Below are 19943 nucleotides of genomic sequence, written 5' to 3'. Positions count from 1 at the left end.
TTCTGCAGGCTTGGATGAAGACTTCTGCCGCTTCGCTGAAGACTTCTCCCGGCTTTGTTGAGGATGGATGTCCGGTCTTCAAAACTGTTAGGGGTTAGTGTTAGGTTTTTTAAGGGTTTATTGGGTGGGTTTTATTTTTAGGTTGGGGTTTGGGCAGCAAAAGAGCTAAATGCCCTTTTAAGGGCAATGCCCATCCAAATGCCCTTTTCAGGGCAATGGGGAGCTTAGGTTTTTTTAGCTAGGTTTTTATTTGGGGGTTGGTTGTGTGGGTGGTGGGTTTTACTGTTGGGGGTTGTTTGTATTTTTTTTTACAGGTAAAAGAGCTGATTTCTTTGGGGCAATGCCCCGCAAAAGGTCCTTTTAAGGGCTATTGGTAGTTTAGTTTAGGCTAGGGTTTTTTTATTTTGGGGGGGCTTTTTTATTTAGTTAGAGCTATTAGATTAGGTGTAATTAGTTTTAATTTCTGATAATTTGTTTTTTATTTTGTGTAATTTAGTGTTTTTTTTTTTTTGTAATTTAGGTAATTGTATTTAACTAATGTAATTAATTTAATTTTAGTGTAATGTTAGGTTTTAGTGTAACTAAGGTTAGCTTTTATTTTACAGGTAAATTTGTATTTTTTTAGCTAGGTAGTTAGTAAATAGTTAATAACTATTTACTAACTATTCTACCTAGTTAAAATAAATACAAACTTGCCGTAAAATAAAAATAAACCCTAAGCTAACTACAATGTAACTATTAGTTATATTGTAGCTAGCATAGGGTTTATTTTACAGGTAAGCATTTAGTTTTAAATAGGAATTATTTAGGTAATAATTGTAAGTTTTATTTAGATTTATTTTAATTATATTTAAGTTAGGGGGTGTTAGGGTTAGGGTTAGACTTAGGGTTAGGTTTAGGGGTTAATAAATTTAGTATAGTGGCGGCGACATTGGGGCGGCAGATTAGGGGTTAATAAATGTAGGTAGGTGGTGACGATGTTAGGGGTGGCAGATTAGGGGTTAATAATATTTAACTAGTGTTTGTGATGCGGGAATGCGGCGGTTTAGGGGTTAATATGTTTATTATAGTGGCGGCGGCGTTGGGGGTGGCAGATTAGGGGTTAATAAGTGTAGGTAGGTTGCGGCGACATTGGGAGTTAATAAATATAATGTAGGTGTCAGCGATATTGGAGGCAGCAGATTAGGGGTTAATAAATATAATGTAGGTGTCGTGTTGGCGATGTTGGGGGCGGCAGATTAGGGGTTAATAAATATAATAGGTGTCGGCGATGTCGGGGGCGGCAGATTAGGGGTTAATAAGTGTAAGATTAGGGTTGTTTAGACTCAGGGTTTATGTTAGGGTGTTAGGTGTAAACATAAATTTAGTTTCCCCTTAGGAATCAATGGGGCTGCGTTACGGAGCTTTACACTGCTTTTTTGCAGGTGTTAGGCTTTTTTTCAGCCGGCTCTCCCCATTGATGTCTATAGGGAAATCGTGCACGAGCATGTAAAAACAGCTCACCGCTGCCTTAAGCAGCAGTGGTATTGGAGTGTGGGTATGGAGCACAATTTTGCTCTACGCTCACTTCTTGACTAATAACGCTGGGTTTATGAAAACCTGTAATACCAGCGCTGTAGGGAAGTGAGCCGTGACAATAATGTGCAAGTTAGCACCTCCCCCCTCATAACTCAAAATTCGTAATCTAGCTGTATGTTGTTCAACAAATAATACCATAAGAACAAAATAAATTGTAAAGTTTTTTTTTTTTTAATAATAGTATGCTCTGTCTGATTCATAAAAGAAAAAACAATTGGTTTGATGTCCATTTTAAGAATTTACCTGCCAAACCAAGATTTGTACACAAAGTGTTTTTGCTTCGTGAATAATGTGAACAATTTAGCAAACAGTTACATTTTTATATCGTAACACGAAGGTGTGGATAAATATCGCACCTTGTTGAGGTTGATGTTGATGTTGAAACTCTGACCATCGCCCTCTACCTGCCACACCCAGACCCTACAGGAGAGTTCACAGGTGCTGAGACTGAAGCGCTCCAGAGTGAATGTACAGTGAAGGTTCTGATGTAATCCATTCCAAATATGATAGAATGGTATCTCCTGGACAGAATGAGAACAACCGAGAGTTAAATTAAGAAAGGGATCAGAAACAGTGTTAGTACATTTAAAAGGCAATTACTGTCACAATGTTCCCTTCATTGAAAGAGCAGCACATAAATATGTAGATTTTGTTGTTTTGCCTGGATAAAAAAATGTTATAAGGACAGTCTACTTAATTATTTTATTGTTTAAAAAGATAATGCCTTTACCACCTATTCCTCTGCTATCAATAACCAACATTGTTATATTAATATACATATAAATTACTAAGGGCCAGATTACAAGTGGAGCGCTAATTTATCGCGCACCCACGAACGGGCAAATTTGCCCGTTTGTGGGCGCTCAATAAATAACCAGCCATTACAAGTGACTGGTTATTGCTACCGCGAGATCAGATCTCTGGTTAATTTTCTAAAAGTGCCCCAAATGCGCTCAAAATAGAGGGTATTATAGTTTTTTATTTTAAAAAATGTAGCATTTAAAAAAAAAAAACAACAACAACTGTAATAGGCAGTTTTAAGGGGTTAAAGTTGGAGCATGAGGGGTGTTAGAAAAAAATGGCACTGAAAAATGCCTTTACATTGCGGTCTATGGGAATTGTGTGTTCCCAGTAAATATATATGTATATGCTTATATACATATATATATTTATGTGTTAATATATGTATATACACATATTAACCCATAAATATATATGTATATAATCATATATATATATATTTACACTTTGCTGCCATCAATGTGCTACTTACCCCCTTCGCTGCACTAGATTCTAATGCTCATGGTATTACTCAGTGGAGTGGTAATATCGCTTTCGCAAAAGCGAAATTTAGAGCTCCACTTGGAAACTGGCCCTAAGTATGCCTGTTTCTAAGCCCCTGCAGGCCGCCTCTTATCTCAGTGCTTTTTATTAGCTTTTGAAATCTTGCAAAACAGCCAGGCAGTGCTAGTTCATGGGTGCTATATAGACAACATTGTGCTCACTACCCTGATTGGCTAAAATGGAAGATTGTAAAAAGCACTGAGATAAGGGGTAGTATGCAGGGGCTTAGATACAAGTGATCATAGAGGTAAAAAGTATATTAATATAACAGTGTTGGTTATGTAAAACTGGGGAATGGGTAATAAAGAGATTATCAATCTTTTCAAAACAATTTTCTAGTACACTGTCCCTTTAATTAAAAGCTTTTTCAATTGAAACTAATACATAAGTATCAGTTGTGTCCTTCCTGCTCGTGGTTAATAGGTGGATACTTTCTGTTCAGGCACATTGGTTAATTGGAACTTCCTGCTTATCCTCATAAATATTTAGTAATTTTTTTAAGTCAGTGAAATGAAAGAGCAAAGTTTAAGCATAATTTCCTGCTAACTTAAAAGCCTTGAAATTGTCACAGTTTTAAACAATATGGGAATAACGTGTACTTGGTTGCACTTTTGTTTGCCCTAGTTTATTTTTTTAATCAACCAGGGGTGCTTACACTTTAGTGAGATAGAATCTACTTTTTAAAATTAATTTTGTTACTAGTATCTACCTGTGCACATATTTTCCTTGTTTAAAATGTATTCATAAATTAATTCAATGCATAGTGAATTTGAATAATATCAAGCTCTAATAATTTGTATCAAACCATAAAGCCATTATGATTTTAAAGGGACACTAAACTCAAATGTTTTCTTTCATGATTCAGCATGCAATTTTAACCCCTTAATGACCACAGCACTTTTCCATTTTCTGTCCGTTTGGGACCAAGGCTATTTTTACATTTTTGAGGTGTTTGTGTTTAGCTGTAATTTTCCTCTTACTCATTTACTGTACCCACACATATTATATACTGTTTTTCTCGCCATTAAATGGACTTTCTAAAGATACCATTATTTTCATCATATCTTATAATTCACTATAAAAATTTTTTATAAAATATGAGGAAAAAATGGAAAAAAAACACACTTTTTCTAACTTTGACCCCCAAAATCTGTTACACATCTACAACCACCAAAAAACACCCATGCTAAATAGTTTCTAAATTTTGTCCTGATTTTAGAAATACCCAATGTTTACATGTTCTTTGCTTTTTTGTAAACTATAGGGCCATAAATACAAGTAGCACTTTGCTATTTCCAAACCATTTCTTTTCAAAATTAGCGATAGTTACATTAGAACACTGATATCTTTCAGGAATCTCTGAATAGCCATTGACATGTATATATTTTTTTTTAGTAGACAAGCCAAAGTATTGATCTAGGCCCATTTTGGTATATTTCATGCCACCATTTCACCGCCAAATGCAATCAAATACAAAAAATCGTTCACTTTTCACAAATATTTTCACAAACTTTTGGTTTCTAACTTAAATTATTTACAAACAGCTTGTGCAATTATGGCATAAATGGTTGTAAATTCTTCTTTGGGATCCCCTTTGTTCAGAAATAGCAGACATATATGACTTTGGCGTTGCTTTTTGGTAATTAGAAGGCTGCTAAATGCCACTGCACACCACACGTGTATTATGCCCAGCAGTGAAGGGGTTAATTAGGGAGCATGTAGGGAGCTTTTTGGGGTAGTTTTAGCTTTAGCGTAGTGTACTAGACAACCCCAAGTATTGATCTAGGCCAATTTTGGTATATTTCATGCCACCATTTCACCGCCAAATGCGATCAAATTAAAAAAAACGTAAATTTTTTCTCAATTTTAGGTTTCTCACTGAAATTATTTACAAACAGCTAGTGCAATTATGGCACAAATGGTTGTAAATGCTTCTCTGGGATCCCCTTTGTTCAGAAATAGCAGACATATATGGCTTTGGCATTGCTTTTTGGTAATTAGAAGGCCTCTAAATGCCGCTGCACATCACACGTGTATTATGGCTAGCAGTGAAGGGGTTAATTATGTAGCTTGTAGGGAGCTTGCAGGGTTAATTTTAGCTTTAGTGTAGAGCTCAGCCTCCCACCTGAAACATCAGACCCCCTGATCCCTCCCAAACAGCTCTCTTCCCTCCCCCACCCCACAATTGTCCTCGCCATCTTAAGTACTGGCAGAAACTCTGCCAGTACTAAAATAAAAGGTATTTTGCCCTTTTTTTTATTAAAAAAAAAGCATATTTACATATGCTGATGTGTAGGATCCCCCCTTAGACCCCAACCTCACTGATCCCCCACTAAACAGCTCTCTAACCCTTCCCCTCTGCCTTAATGGGCGCCATCTTGGGTACTGGCAGCTGTCTGCCAGTACCCAGTTTTGTAAAAAAATGTGCCTTTTTTTTAAAAAAATGCCCTTTTCTGTAGTGTAGCTTCCCCCCCCCCCACCAAGACCAACCCCCAACCCCTTCCAGGTCCCTTAGATTATATTTTTAATATTTAAATTTTATTAGTTTTTTTAACTTTTAACTTTTTTTTTTCTGTAGTGTAGCGGTTCCCACCCGCTCCCGCCCCGTGCACGCGCCCGCCCACCACCCCCGTGCACGCGCACGCTCCCGTGCGCGCCCCCGTAGGTCCCGCCCCCGATCCCGCCCCCTCCACTCCACACAGAGCATCGATGGCCGCCCACCCGCCTCCCACGTAAGCTCCCACCCACCAACGATACCGGCCATCGATGTCCGGTGCAGAGAGGGCCACAGAGTGGCTCTCTCTGCATCGGATGGCCAAGGGGGGTTATTGCAGGATGCCTCCATATCGAGGCATCACTGCAATAACCGGAAAGCAGCTGGAAGCGAGCAGGATCGCTTCCAGCTGCTTTCCAGACCAAGGACGTACGCCACACGTCCTCGGTCATTAACTGTATTTTTTTGAGGACGTGTGGCGTACATCCTTGGTCGTTAAGGGGTTAAGCAACTTTCTGATTTACTCCTATAATCAATTTTTCTTTGTTCTCTTACTATTTTTATTTAAAAAGCAGGAATATGATGCATAGGAGCCGGCCCATTTTTGGTTGAGAACCTGGGTTATGCTTGCTCCAATAAGCAAGCCCTATCCATGGTGCTGAACATAAAATGGGCTGGCTGCTAAGATTTATATTCCTGCTTTTAAAATAAAGATAGCAAGAGAACAAAGAAAAATTGATAATAGGAGTAAATTAGAAAGTTGCTTAGAATTGCATGCTCTATCTGAATCATGAAATAAATAATTTGGGTTCAGTGTCCCTTTAAGTGTGGGAAGGAGTTTAAACTGGAGTACCTCCAACAGGTTTTCATTATAGCTGAAGCAGTGCACAGGTGAAATAATCAGCTGATGGGTGAGAACAGGTTTACTAACCATAATATTACTGATCAGCTGATTACTTCACCTGTGCACTGGTTCAGCTATAATGAAAACCTGGCCTGTTGGGGGTATTTGAGAACCGCGGTTGAGAAACACTGCACTAAGCTGCTGGGAGCAAATGTCTTTTTTGTTCATAGTTCAACTGACATTTTTTTTCCCCACATTCAGCTTTACAAAAGTAGATGTAAAATTGTTAAATATCCTTGGGCAGTATTACTCATTGAACAATTTAATCATTAAAAATCAAAATATGAATATTCTGCTATTAATATTGTACAGCACTGCTTGAGACAATTGTGTCCTTTGCATATTCAGAACGAAGGGCACCATTTTCACATAGGTAAGCTTTAAGGGTTATGCTCTTTGAAAATCAGCTTAATTGCAAAAGAACTAGAATATTTTCCCTGTGAGCTGACAAATGTGTGTGCATTCAGACTCTACTGAAAAAGAGTAACCACAGATTTGAATGTTTATTTTGTAGAGGACCAGTGTGTGAAGATCTTTTGCAAATAGTTATGCGATCACTCATACCCGATAGAGTTCCTGCAGGTTGTCCCATACCTGGTAACTGGCCAGGAGTTTGCTCTTCCACATGGTGCTGTGCATGTCATGCACAGAGAGGCGCAGATTGTGGTAACTGTCTTTAAAATGTAAGAGCCGTGGTTCATCTATCAATTGCCCCCCCTGCTGTTTTTCAAGTTGTATCACTTCCTGCAGAAGAAACATGTTTGATTAGAGCTGTATTTATATAAAAAAGAGCCATATTGTTTTACTGTTTTTTAACACCAATCAAATGTGAGTATAAAAAGATGATAACATTTTGTGCTGATATCTATATGTATTTGTGTACAAATTGTGCTCAAATTAGAAAACTAGCAATAAACAGACAAACCTTTCATGAGTCTTTGAGTACCAGGATTTTAGGGGCACAAAATTAAATGATCTCTGTAGAAATATGCTATCTAATTAGTGAATGTAACATATCTTATCTCATTAAAGGGACAGTAAAGTTAAAATTAATCTTTCATGTATCACGACAGAACATGTAAGTTTAAACAACATTTAATTTTTCTTCTATTATATACTTTTACTTAAAGGGCCATTATACACTCATTTTTTCTTTGCATAAATGTTTTGTAGATGATCTATTTATAAAGCCCATAAAGTTTTTTTTTTGGTTTTTTTTTAAATGTATAATTTTGCTTATTTTTAAATAACATTGCTCTGATTTTCAGACTCCTAACCAAGCCCCAAAGTTTTATTTGAATACCATCAGCTACCTTCTCCAGCTTGCTCCTGTTTGTGTAAAGGGTCTTTTCATATGCAAAAGAAGGGGGAGGGAGGAGTGTCTTATTTCCCACTTGCAGTGGGCTTTCCAACTGCCTTTTCAACAGAGCTAACCTGAAAGCTTCTAAGTACGTTTTTAAACCATTTCATACTGGATTTTTATATCAGTATCTGTGCATCTTATTCTTTATAGTAGTGTCTATTACATGCAGTTATATGAAAATGAGTGTATACTGTCCCTTTAATTCTATTGATGAACAGCATACCTAGGTAAGCTTAGGAACAACAATGCACTACTTGAAGCTTGGTGGCGAATTATGCCTTCTGTCATTGGCTCCCCTGATGTGTCCAGCTAGCTCCCAGTAGTGTATTGGTGCGCTTTCAACAAAAGATACCAAGAAAACAATGCAGATTTCATAATGGATGTAAATTGGAAATTGTATGCCATATCTAAATCAATAAAGAAAAATGTGAATAGATATACAGGTATAGGCATGTATGGCTATATATGTATGTGAAGAACATTGTGATGTGCATTATAGCGCATGTGCATGAATAACCAGCAGATAGTGTATGATCCAACAAGATAACGGAAATCAGTACAAGTATGCAGATAAGGGGAGAGGCACAGTTAAAAAAGTAGGTATTTAATGGAAAGTTTAAACATTTATTAAAAATAATTTATTAAGTTTAAAAAAAAAATCTTTACACATACACCCGCGCACACACACGCACACGTACACACAGGCACAAACATACATACACACACTTTACAAAGCAATATCTTTAATAATGTTGTTTACTTTATTAAACCGGTTTTATGTCAGTTTAAAGGCAAAGAAATCACCAAACAGTAGCAGACCTATTCAACAGAGGGCCCTGGTGCAAAAATGTTTTGGCCTGGTCCCCCTCAAAGGTAAACAATAGAAATAATAATAATTTTGGAGGATATAAAGATGATAGATAGACACAGACAGACAGACATAAAGACACAGTATCCCACAACAGTAAGTACACTCCTCACATGTTTGTAAATATTTTATTATTTCTTTTCATGTGACAACACTGAAGAAATGAAACTTTGCTACAATGTAAAGTAGTGAGTGTACAGCCTGTATAACAGTGTAAATTTGCTGTCCCCTCAAAATAACTCAACACACAGCCATTAATGTCTAAACCATTGGCAACAAAAGTAAGTACACCCCTAAGTGGAAATGTCAAAATTGGGCCCAAAGTGTCAATATTTTGTGTGGCCACCATTATTTTCCAGCACTGCCTTAACCCTCTTGGGAATGGAGTTCACCAGAGCTTCACAGGTTGCCACTGGAGTTCGCTTCAACTCTTCCATGATGACATCACAGAGCTGGTTGATGTTAGAGACCTTGGGCTCCCCCACCTTCCGTTTGAGGATGCCCCACAGATTCTAAATAGGGTTTAGGTCTGGAGACATGCTTGGCCATTCCATCACCTTTACCCTTAGCTTCTTTAGCAAGGCAGTGGTCGTCTTGGAGGTGTGTTTGGGGTCATTATTATGTTGGAATACTGCCCTGCAGCCCAGTCTCCGAAAGTAGGGGATCATGCTCTGCTTCAGTATATCAGAGTACATGTTGGCATTCATGGTTCCCACAATGAACTGTAGCTCCCCAGTACCAGCAGCACTAATGCAGGCCCAGACCATGACACTCCCACCCCCTTGCTTGACTGTAGGCAAGACACAGTTATCTTTGTACTCCTCACCTGGTTGCCGCCACACACGCTTGACACCATCTGAACCAAATAAGTTTATCTTGGTCTCATCGGACCACAGGAGATGGTTCCAGTAATCCATGTCCGTAGATGGCTTGTCTTCAGCAAACTGTTTGCGGGCTTTCTTGTGCATCATCTTTAGAAGAGGCTTCCTTCTGGGACGACAGCCATGCAGACCAATTTGATGCAGTGTGCAGCATATGGTCTGAGCACTGACAGGCTGACCCCCCCACCCCTTCAACCTCTGCAGCAATGCTGGCAGCAGTCATACATCTATTTCCCAAAGACAACCTCTGGATTTGACACTGAGCATGAGCACTCAACTTCTTTGGTCAACCATGGTGAGGCCTGTTCTAAATGAAACCTGCCCTGTGAAACCGCTGTATGGTGTTGCCCACCGTGCTGCAGCTTAGTTTCAGGGTCTTGGCAATCTTCTTATAGCCTAGGCCATCTTTATGTAGAGCAACAATTGTTTTTTTTCAGATCCTCAGAGAGTTCTTTGCCATGAGGTGCCATGTGGAACTTCCAGTGACCAGTTTGAGAGCAAGAACACCAAATTTAACACACCTGCTCCCCATTCACACCTTGTAACAGTAACAAGTCACATAACACTGGGGAGGGAAAATGGCTAATTGGGCCCAATTTGGACATTTCTACTTAGGGGTGTACTCACTTTTGTTGCCAATGGTTTAGACATTAATGGCTGTGTGTTGAGTTATTTTGAGGGGACAGCAAATTTACACTGTTATACAGGCTGTACACTCACTACTTTACATTGTAGCAAAGTGTCATTTCTTCAGTGTTGTCACATGAAAAGATATAATAAAATATTTACAAAAATGTGAGGGGTGTACTCACTTTTGTGGGATACTGTAGATCAGATAAACCTGTAACCTGCGCTGATTAAAGGATCCCTGCATTTGGTTTGTACACATTCTGCACACACCTATGTATAGGGTGACTATATTGCCACTTTAAAAAGGGACACGTATGAAAAATACATATGTCCGGGTTCTTATACTGGAACATTATTGAAAACATTTCTTTAAACAACTGACATATGTATTTTTCATATGTGTCCCTTTTTAAAGTGGCAATATGGTCACTCTACCATGCTATGGGCCCCACTCCTGCTGCACCAATTGAAGTTCTGTCCCTGACTTCAATAGAGTCCTTAGTGCTGAGCTAGCAGGGTTCTGAGATAAGAGCTTGTGCTGCTGTACCCGAATGCCCCATGCTTCCTTGTGTGACTCTGCACCAAAGGCAACTCTGCAAATGGCAAAGGCAACTCTGTTAAATGGAAACAGTTATTTGTCATGCCAGCATCTTACTTTTCATTAGACAAGCAGCTAATATATGTGTAGGTTGGTATAGAATATAAGTGAGCATTCAGCTGTTCCAATCAACCACTAAGGGACAAAGCTCACACTAGACACAGCTGGCTGAGATACTTCTATTCCATCTCCACACATTTCTTCTTACACAGCTGATGAACTTAGCTTTCATCAGCTGAAGTCTGTTTCCGAATAAGCTTTCAAAGGGGACCAATAGTATCAAATGCAAAGTGAAGGATGTAACTGAGCTTTCGTGATAAGTGGCTTGTTACTGCACTCATAAACAATTGGGAAAGGAAACATCACACTGCAATTGTAAAGATTAATTTTAATTCATTCTTCTGAGAAGATTAAATTGGGTGTCCTTTTTGACTACTCTAGGAGTTCATTTTCCTTACTTTGATTGCTGTGCTGCTTTCATTACCTGTCAAGGCTCTGTGTAAGCAAGCACTGCTGTGATGTATGCCAAGCGCTCGTTCTTAGCTTCGTTTTATCACATATCCCAGGTGCTCTTTTAAAGCCAGCAATCTCACACTTTAAAGTCTTAACAATCACTTTTTAATTCCTGCAAGTAGGACTCTTGTGTACAAGTCCTAAAAATAAATGGTCATGACTTCAAATCCCTTGGACTAGTAACCAATTAGATGCCAGAAAAGGTTGCCACTCATTGCTATGCAATACGCTGCTCCAGCAGCCAGCGGATTAAAGTAACATAGAAGTTAAAATTAAACTTTCATGATTCAGATAAAGTATACAATATAATTCCACTGTGCCTTTCCATGAGACCATACTGAGGTATGCTCAGAAATGTTGTGTGCACCATATGTATAACCTAGTTGCAAGTATTGTTTGCAAATACATCAGTATACTCACATGGCAAGGAAAATATCAACAAAATGGACCAAAAGAAAGAGTTAAATTTGATTTACATTGGGAAGTTTCATTTTTGCTTTTACCTTTAAAATGTTTGTTATACAGACACCAGCCAACTCTTAAAATTATTTAACGGTGTGTATTAAAGGCACAGTAAACACCTTGTAATTTAACATTTGTGAATGTTATTACAGCAGATAAACACCTTGTTTGCTGTAATTGTTTTTCAATTGTCAAACTCCACCCACCACTTTCCTTGTTAGGAGAAATCAATCCAGACTTGAGACATATCCTAAAATAGTTACAGCATTAACAATATCTCCATTGCTTGGCTTTAGCACTGGAGAGGCGCGCTGATATCGATCCTTCTTCACAGAGCCCTGAATGCGCTAATAGGAGGCTTAGCACAGCGACTCCCAGAGCCTGCAGTAAAGGACCTACTCCTTTAGTGCAGGCCCTGGGAGCCGCCGCACTAAACCTCCTATTAGCACGGCAGAGGCTCTGTAAAGAAAAAGATAGGATAAGCACGGCTCTCCAATGCGCTAAAGGTAAGTATATTAACCATTTAACAAAACAAATCAATACTGACAAATTCGTCATTATTCATTTGTTTTTGTTTTATTTTGTGCTGAATAAGTTTGGATGTTCGATTTGGATAATAGAGACGAATATCTTTGTTTTGTTAAGAAGTGTGTATTCAATACGAAATGCAGTATATGGCAAAGTGTTTGACTGGGAAGGACTTCAATGTGTGTGTGTATATATATATATTTATATATAATGAGAGCAGGTAGGATTCGCACACACTTCCAATAGGAAATAATTTTTTTTATATAAATAATGTCCGGTGCAATACCTTCCAGGACCACCCTTCAGGTCCCAAAAAAATAATATATGGAGAATAAAGGTAGCACACGTTTTCAAAAGGCTGAACCTTTTATTAGAGCAACGTTTTTTGGGCTCCTGCCCCTTTCTCAAGCTAATTTACAACTGACACACAAACCCTTTTTAAAGGGTCAAACATAAAACAGGAAACCAATTACAGAGCAGGGGTGTGTCTAGCAGGTACTTCACATCATCACATATCCTGTGGAAAAAGAAAAAAAGCCAACACATCATTTTTAACCCTTTTCACCCCTTAACAAGAATTGGACAACCTATTAAAAACAATTGCAGCAAGTCACCAACCATATAAACATTATTGCATAAAAAGCAAATACCAAAAAATACATTGAATCAGCTACACTTGATGTAGCACTTCCTTCGGCATGTCTCTGTGACTGTGGTTGCGTACCCGCCCGTCGAGGTCCACGATTGGCCATACGTCTGTAGGGGCGGTTCCACCGGTACATGTTGCTGACGTTGTAGTCATGCTCGTCTCGCTTAAACTTTCTCCTCTTCCGCTCCTCGACCTCCAGCTTATAGGTACCGACTGCCTTCTCAATCTCACCGTATATTTTTGCGTACTCCTCATCGCCCAGGGTTTCAAGCAGTTTGTCCTTTTGCTCTTCAATATCTTTTGTAAGTCCTGCTAGCTCTCTATTGGAAAATTCAATGTTTAATATGATTATGTCCATTGAGCTTTTATTCAGAATTTGTTGGTAAATGGTGCGGAACTTACTGTTATCGGAAAAGAACGTGGGTTGGAGGGGGGACCTTAGGCCTCTAGGGATACGCTTTGTTTTATAATATTCAGCCAATGTTGCTGCATGTATTTGTAGATTGATCTGCCTTTTCATGATACATTCCAAATCTCTTTTTTGTGACTCCTTATCCGGAGCTGTGAGGAAATCTCTGGCCCCCAGTGTCAGGGTGGCAATCCTTGCTGCTTTGTTTTCAGAGTAAGCGAATACTCCTGTCTCACAGGACATGATGATTTATTTAGGAGCAGCCTTGATATATGTGTGAAATACTTGAAAAGTTTGTGGTGCTGATATCCCTTAAGGGTAATGGTATATATAATGAGAGCAGGTAGGATTCGCACACACTTCCAATAGGAAATCAATTTTTTTATATAAATAATGTCCGGTGCAATACCTTCCAAGACCACCCTTCAGGTCCCAAAGAAATAATATATGGAGAATAAAGGTAGCACACGTTTTCAAAAAGCTGAACCTTTTATTAGAGCAACGTTTCGGGGCTCCTGCCTCTTTCTCAAGCTAATTTACAACTGACACACAAACCCTTTTTAAAGGGTCAAACATAAAACAGGAAACCAATTACAGAGCAGGGGTGTGTCTAGCAGGTACTTCACATCATCACATATCCTGTGAAAAAAGAAAAAAAGCCAACACATCATTTTTAACCTTTTTCACCCCTTAACAAGAATTGGACAACCTATTAAAAACAATTGCAGCAAGTCACCAACCATATAAACATTATTGCATCAAAAGCAAATACCAAAAAATACATTGAATCAGCTACACTTAACACTAGTGATAGTGACTAATTTATATGTTACATGGTTATTATAACAATGGTAAAAGGTCAAACTCCCTGTTTAACCCCTTAGGGTGTAGAGTATTAAGGAGCCAAATCCATTTAGCTTCTCGATTTAGTAAGTCCCTATGCCTGTCGCCCCCTCTGAGTCTCTTGGGTGCACTGCCTATTACTAAATACCTAAGCTGATTGGCCTGGTGTCCCATTTCTGTGAAATGGGCAGGAACTGGCAAGTGCAACATTTTAGTGTTACGTATGGTCGACTTATGTTGGCATATGCGGCCCCTTATCTTTTTGGCCCCATTGGTAACACAAGGTAAATCGTATGTCAGAGATACGATACAATTAATTGAGAAAATTGATGGTACTAAACAGATAGATGACAATGTCATCTTGGCCACTTGGGATGTTACTTCCCTTTACACGGTCATTCCCCACGATGTGGGGATAGACTGTGTAGGTGAAGCTTTGGCGAAATGTAAGTAGTATAGTGGTACCCAACAAGAATGGCTTTTAGAGCTGCTAACTTTGGTACTTATAAATAATTTCTTCCTCTTTGAAAATCATTTCTATATGCAAAAAACAGGCACAGCGATGGGGTCGAATGTGGCCCCATCCTATGCCTGTTTGGTGATGGATGCCATAGAGGAAAGGCATGTTTACACCAATCCACTTTTTTCCAAATATTGTCTGGGGTGGCACCGCTACATAGATGATTTGTTCATCGTGTGGCGGGCCCCCCCAGAGACATTAATGGAACTTAAGAACTGCATAGAGAATGCAGTTCCCTTTCTAAAATTTAGCAGCAAGATGGATATGCAGAAAGTGGAATTTTTGGACACAATGGTGTACAAAAAAGAGGGAGGATTAGCAACAGATATTTTTGTCAAAAGCACAGACAGAAACACACTTCTGCACAGAGATAGCTTTCACCCCCCCCCCCCACGAGTCTTTCAAAGTGTGCCTAGGTCACAATTATTAAGATTAGACAGAATTGTATCAGACCCACTTATTAGACGTGATAGGTCTGAGAGCATGAAGAGCAAATTTGTCAGCAGAGACTATGATGCTCAAGAGTTAATAACTATAGAGGAATCTCTGAAAAATTGCCCAGTCAGAATAAACAACAGTAAAAGAAAGAACACAGCAAAGGAGGAAGAATGAATTTTGTTAGCTCATATAGTAACTTGAGCAAGAGAGTATACAATATCATAAAAAAAACATTGGTACCTCCTACGAGATACCTGTCCAGAGATTAAGGAATTTAGGGAAGTCCCTAGGGCCTCATATAGAAAGGGCCATACGATAGGCAGAAAGTTGGTACATGCCATGTCTGAGAAACCTAGGAGTTATACTCATAAACAATTTTTTGGAACCCCCAAGGAAGGTACATTTCCTTGTTTGGGGTGTGCACAGTGCAATAATGTTACCAAGGAGGGAGTTATATCCCACCCATACACAGGGAGGAAATATCAGATTAAAGGATATTACACATGTGACTCAGCTTATGTTGTCTATGTGCTTAAGTGTCCCTGTGGGCTACTATATGTTGGTGAGACCACCCAAAAGATAAGGGACCGCATATGCCAACATAAGTCGACCATACGTAACACTATAATGTTGCACTTGCCAGTTCCTGCCCATTTCGCAGAAATGGGACACCAGGCCAATCAGCTTAGGTATTTAGTAATAGACAGTGCACCCAAGAGACTCAGAGGGGGTGACAGGCATAGGGACTTACTAAATCGAGAAGCTAAATGGATTTGGCTCCTTAATACTCTACACCCTAAGGGGTTAAACAGGGAGTTTGACCTTTTACCATTGTTATAATAACCATGAAACATATAAATTAGTCACTATCACTAGTGTTAAGTGTAGCTGATTCAATGTATTTTTTGGTATTTGCTTTTGATGCAATAATGTTTATATGGTTGGTAACTTGCTGCAATTGTTTTTAATAGGTTGTCCAATTCTTGTTAAGGGGTGAAAAGGGTTAAAAATGATGTGTTGGCTTTTTTTCTTTTTCCATAGGATATGTGATGATGTGAAGTACCTGCTAGACACACCCCTGCTCTGTAATTGGTTTCCTGTTTTATGTTTGACCCTTTAAAAAGGGTTTGTGTGTCAGTTGTAAATTAGCTTGATAAAGGGGCAGGAGCCCCGAAACGTTGTTCTAATAAAAGGTTCAGCCTTTTGAAAATGTGTGCTACATTTATTCTCTCTCTCTCTCTCTCTCTCTCTCTCTCTCTCTCTCTCTCTCTCTCTCTCTATATATATATATATATATATATATATATATATATACAGTATGTCTAAACATGTAATATGTGTATACATGTGTATTTATGTGTTTATATGTCTAAATATGTATGTGCAGACATACATACATATATACACTTATAAATATATATATATATATATATATATATATATATATATATGCAATATTCTTTTTATTCAGTTTGAATGTTTTAATGTATTTTTAATTGAAATACTTTAAATTCCTATGTTCTTCACATGCATATCTGTATGTACAATATATATATATATATATATATATATATAATATATATGTATATCTGTATATATTTCTATACTGTAGATAAATAAGTATAGATAGAGAAAAGAACATTTTCTTCTATGTGAAGAAAATAGGAATTTAAAGTATTTCTAATTCACTTCAGGTTTAGCGCAGATGGTCTAATGTGGAGTCGTGTTAGCGGGTGATAACTGTTAGTTATTAATAAGTAATCTGGCCATTAGAAAGCTGACCCATTTAACACAAGCAATCATATCCCTAAGATATTTTTACATTTATCTAAGGTATTATCAGCCACTACCTTCTTGGACAAGATGTTCCACAATTTGATTGCTCTTACCGTGAAAACATGTTTACATTGCTGGAGATTAATTCTCCTTTCCTCTAGCCTTAAATTGTGACCTTTTGTCACAAACAGCTGCCTTAGAACAGCTCTTCCGCTAACTCTGTATATGGGCTTTGATTATATTTATATAAAGTAATCAAATTACCTCCCAAGCACCATTTTCTAGAGTAAAATGACCCAATTTGGCTAACCTCTCTTCATAGTTTAAATCCTACAGTTTTGCGGCCCTTCTCTGAACTTTTTTTTTTTTAAACTCTGCAAAGTCCTTTTTTTAAAATTGGTCCCCAGTCTTGCACTCCATACTCAAGGTGAGGTCTTACCAAGTATTAATACAGAGACATAATCATGCTTTCTTCCCTTGCATCTATGGCTCTTTTCATTTTCAATACGTGCTAGTATCTTATTAGCCTTAGAAGCTACTGCCTTGCATTGCACACTCATTTTTAGCTTGTTATCTATAACTACGCCTAAATCATTTTTCTCCTCTGTTTTGCTAAATCTAGTCCCAATTAATAGGCAGCCCAGTGAATATTATAACCTCTAAAATGTAGAACCTTACATTTACCAATATTAAATTTAATTTGCCATTTAGTAACCCATTCCTCCAATTAACTCAATTCCCACTACAACAGCCATAAACACCCTGGCCAGTCAAATTAATTTCCCTTTCAAGGGTTTGAATAACCTGCAATGTTGCAATGCATTTCTCCAGCACTCTAATACAAGCTTTTAGAGAGAAAATATGCTCACACTTGTGACAGAAATATGATCCCTGTAGTGGCTGCTCCAGTGATGCTAACATATGACAAGCTGTACACTGAATAAGGTGCTCGCACATGCTGATGATATTTATCTTAGGTTACTGTAACCCCTTACATCCTCTAACTCTTACACAGAGAAACGTACTTGCATCTTAGAAACATACTGCAGCAAATTATTTCAGTTATTCTGTTAAATTTATAGTGTTAAATGGGACCCATATAGTTGAAACTAATCCCTCACCTTAAAGGAACATGAAACCCTAAAAAATGATTTAATGATTCAGATAGAGAATACAATTTTAAACAACTTTCCTATTTACTTCTATCATTTAATTTGCTTCCTTCTCTTGTTATCCGTTGCTGAAAGGTTTATCAAGGCATGCTCAGAAGCAGCAGAGAACCTAGGTTCTAGATGTTTATTGGTGGCTGCATATATATATATATATATATATATATATATATATATATATATATATATATATATATTGAATGTGATTGGCTCACCCATGAGTTCAGCTAGAAACCATCAGTGGATTGGTGCTTCTTCAAAAAATTATACCAAGAGAATTAAATAAATTAGATAACAGAAGTAAATTAGAAAGTTGTTTAAAATTGAATTCTCTATCTGGATCATGAAAGAAAAAATTTGGGTTTCATGTCCCTTTAATAACTAACTCAAAATGATGAAGGTAAGAGTAGGGATGGGCAAATGTGGCAAAAGTGCAATTCGCTTAGTAGAACGAATAGTCCTGTGGCCATTTATTTTGGACATTCGAATGTTGATAAGAACGAAAATCTTTTATAATTTGGTAATAAAATGTTATTTCAGGTTTTCGATGTTCTTAATTAGATTGAATATCCACATTCGAAATTTCGAATGTAACATTTGATTTAAAGGGACATTATACACTCATTTTCATATAACTGCATGTAAAAGACACTACTATAAAGAATGTCAGTTTAGCTCTGTTGAAAAGGTAGCTGGAAAGCCCACTGCAAGTGGGAAATAAGACACTTCCCCCCTCCCCCTTCGTTTGCATATTAAAAGACCCTTTACACAAACAGGAGCAAGCTGGAGTAGGTAGTCGAGCGTATTCACATAAAACGTTAGGGCTTGGTTAGGAGTCTGAAAATCAGAGCAATGTTATTTATAAATAAGCAAAACTATACATTTATTTTTTTTTAAAAACTTTATGGGCTATATAAATAGATCATCTACAAAACATTTATGCAAAGAAGAAATGAGTGTATAATGTCCCTTTAACAAATACTATTCAGAAGTTCAATAGTTCATGTTAACATTTAAAGAGAGCATTAGAAATAATATTATAAATATATTGATTTTAATTTTTCTATTTTGAATATAGCATTATTCAAATATTACATTTAAAGAGCAATAGAAATACTATTACAAATATATCAATTCAAATTTTTCAAAAATTTGAATTGAATATTACATTTAAAGATAGAATTAGAAATACTATTACATTAAATAAATGTTAGAATGTTGTACAAACATTCAAAATTCAAAACAAACGAACAAAGGTGATAAAAATTTGTTCCATTTTTTTCTAATGTTGCAAAACATTCACAATCCCTAGGTAGGAGAGGAAAAAATAAATAAATCAGGAAGCAGCTGAGGAAACACACACACACACACACACAAACACACACCATACACACACACACACACCATACACACACACACCATACACACACACACCACATACACACACACACCACACACACCACACACACACACACACACACACACCACACACACACACACACAAACACACACCATACACACACACACCATACACACAAACAAACACACACCATACACACACACACAAACACACACACAAACAAACACCATACACACACACACACACACACCATACACACACACACACACACAAACACACACCATACACACACACACACACCACATACACACACACACACCACACACACCATACACACACACACACCATACACACACACACACCACATACACACACACACCACACACACCACACACACACCCACACCACACACACACACTCCACACACACACACAAGCACACACCATACACACACACACACACACACACAAACACACACCATACACACACACACACACACACACAAACACCATACACAAACACCATACACACACACGCACGCACACACACACACCATACACACACACACACACACACACACCATACACACACACGCACGCACACACACACACACCAT

At 37.9% G+C, this 19943-nt stretch overlaps 1 protein-coding gene across 1 annotated transcript in view; it reads right to left on the bottom strand.

Moving 5' to 3' along the window:
* Positions 1 to 19943, bottom strand: part of UNC5A (unc-5 netrin receptor A) — a 409652-nt gene that overhangs the window by 23207 nt on the left and 366502 nt on the right. Inside the window, 2 exon segments of the mRNA XM_053719264.1 lie at positions 1935 to 2099; positions 6915 to 7064. Of these exon segments, the coding sequence (XP_053575239.1) occupies positions 1935 to 2099; positions 6915 to 7064 (315 nt within the window).

The sequence above is a fragment of the Bombina bombina genome, chromosome 6, assembly GCF_027579735.1.
Source record: "Bombina bombina isolate aBomBom1 chromosome 6, aBomBom1.pri, whole genome shotgun sequence".
In the NCBI taxonomy this organism is placed as follows: Eukaryota; Metazoa; Chordata; class Amphibia; order Anura; family Bombinatoridae; genus Bombina; species Bombina bombina.
This window is presented reverse-complemented; position numbering and strand designations above follow the sequence as displayed.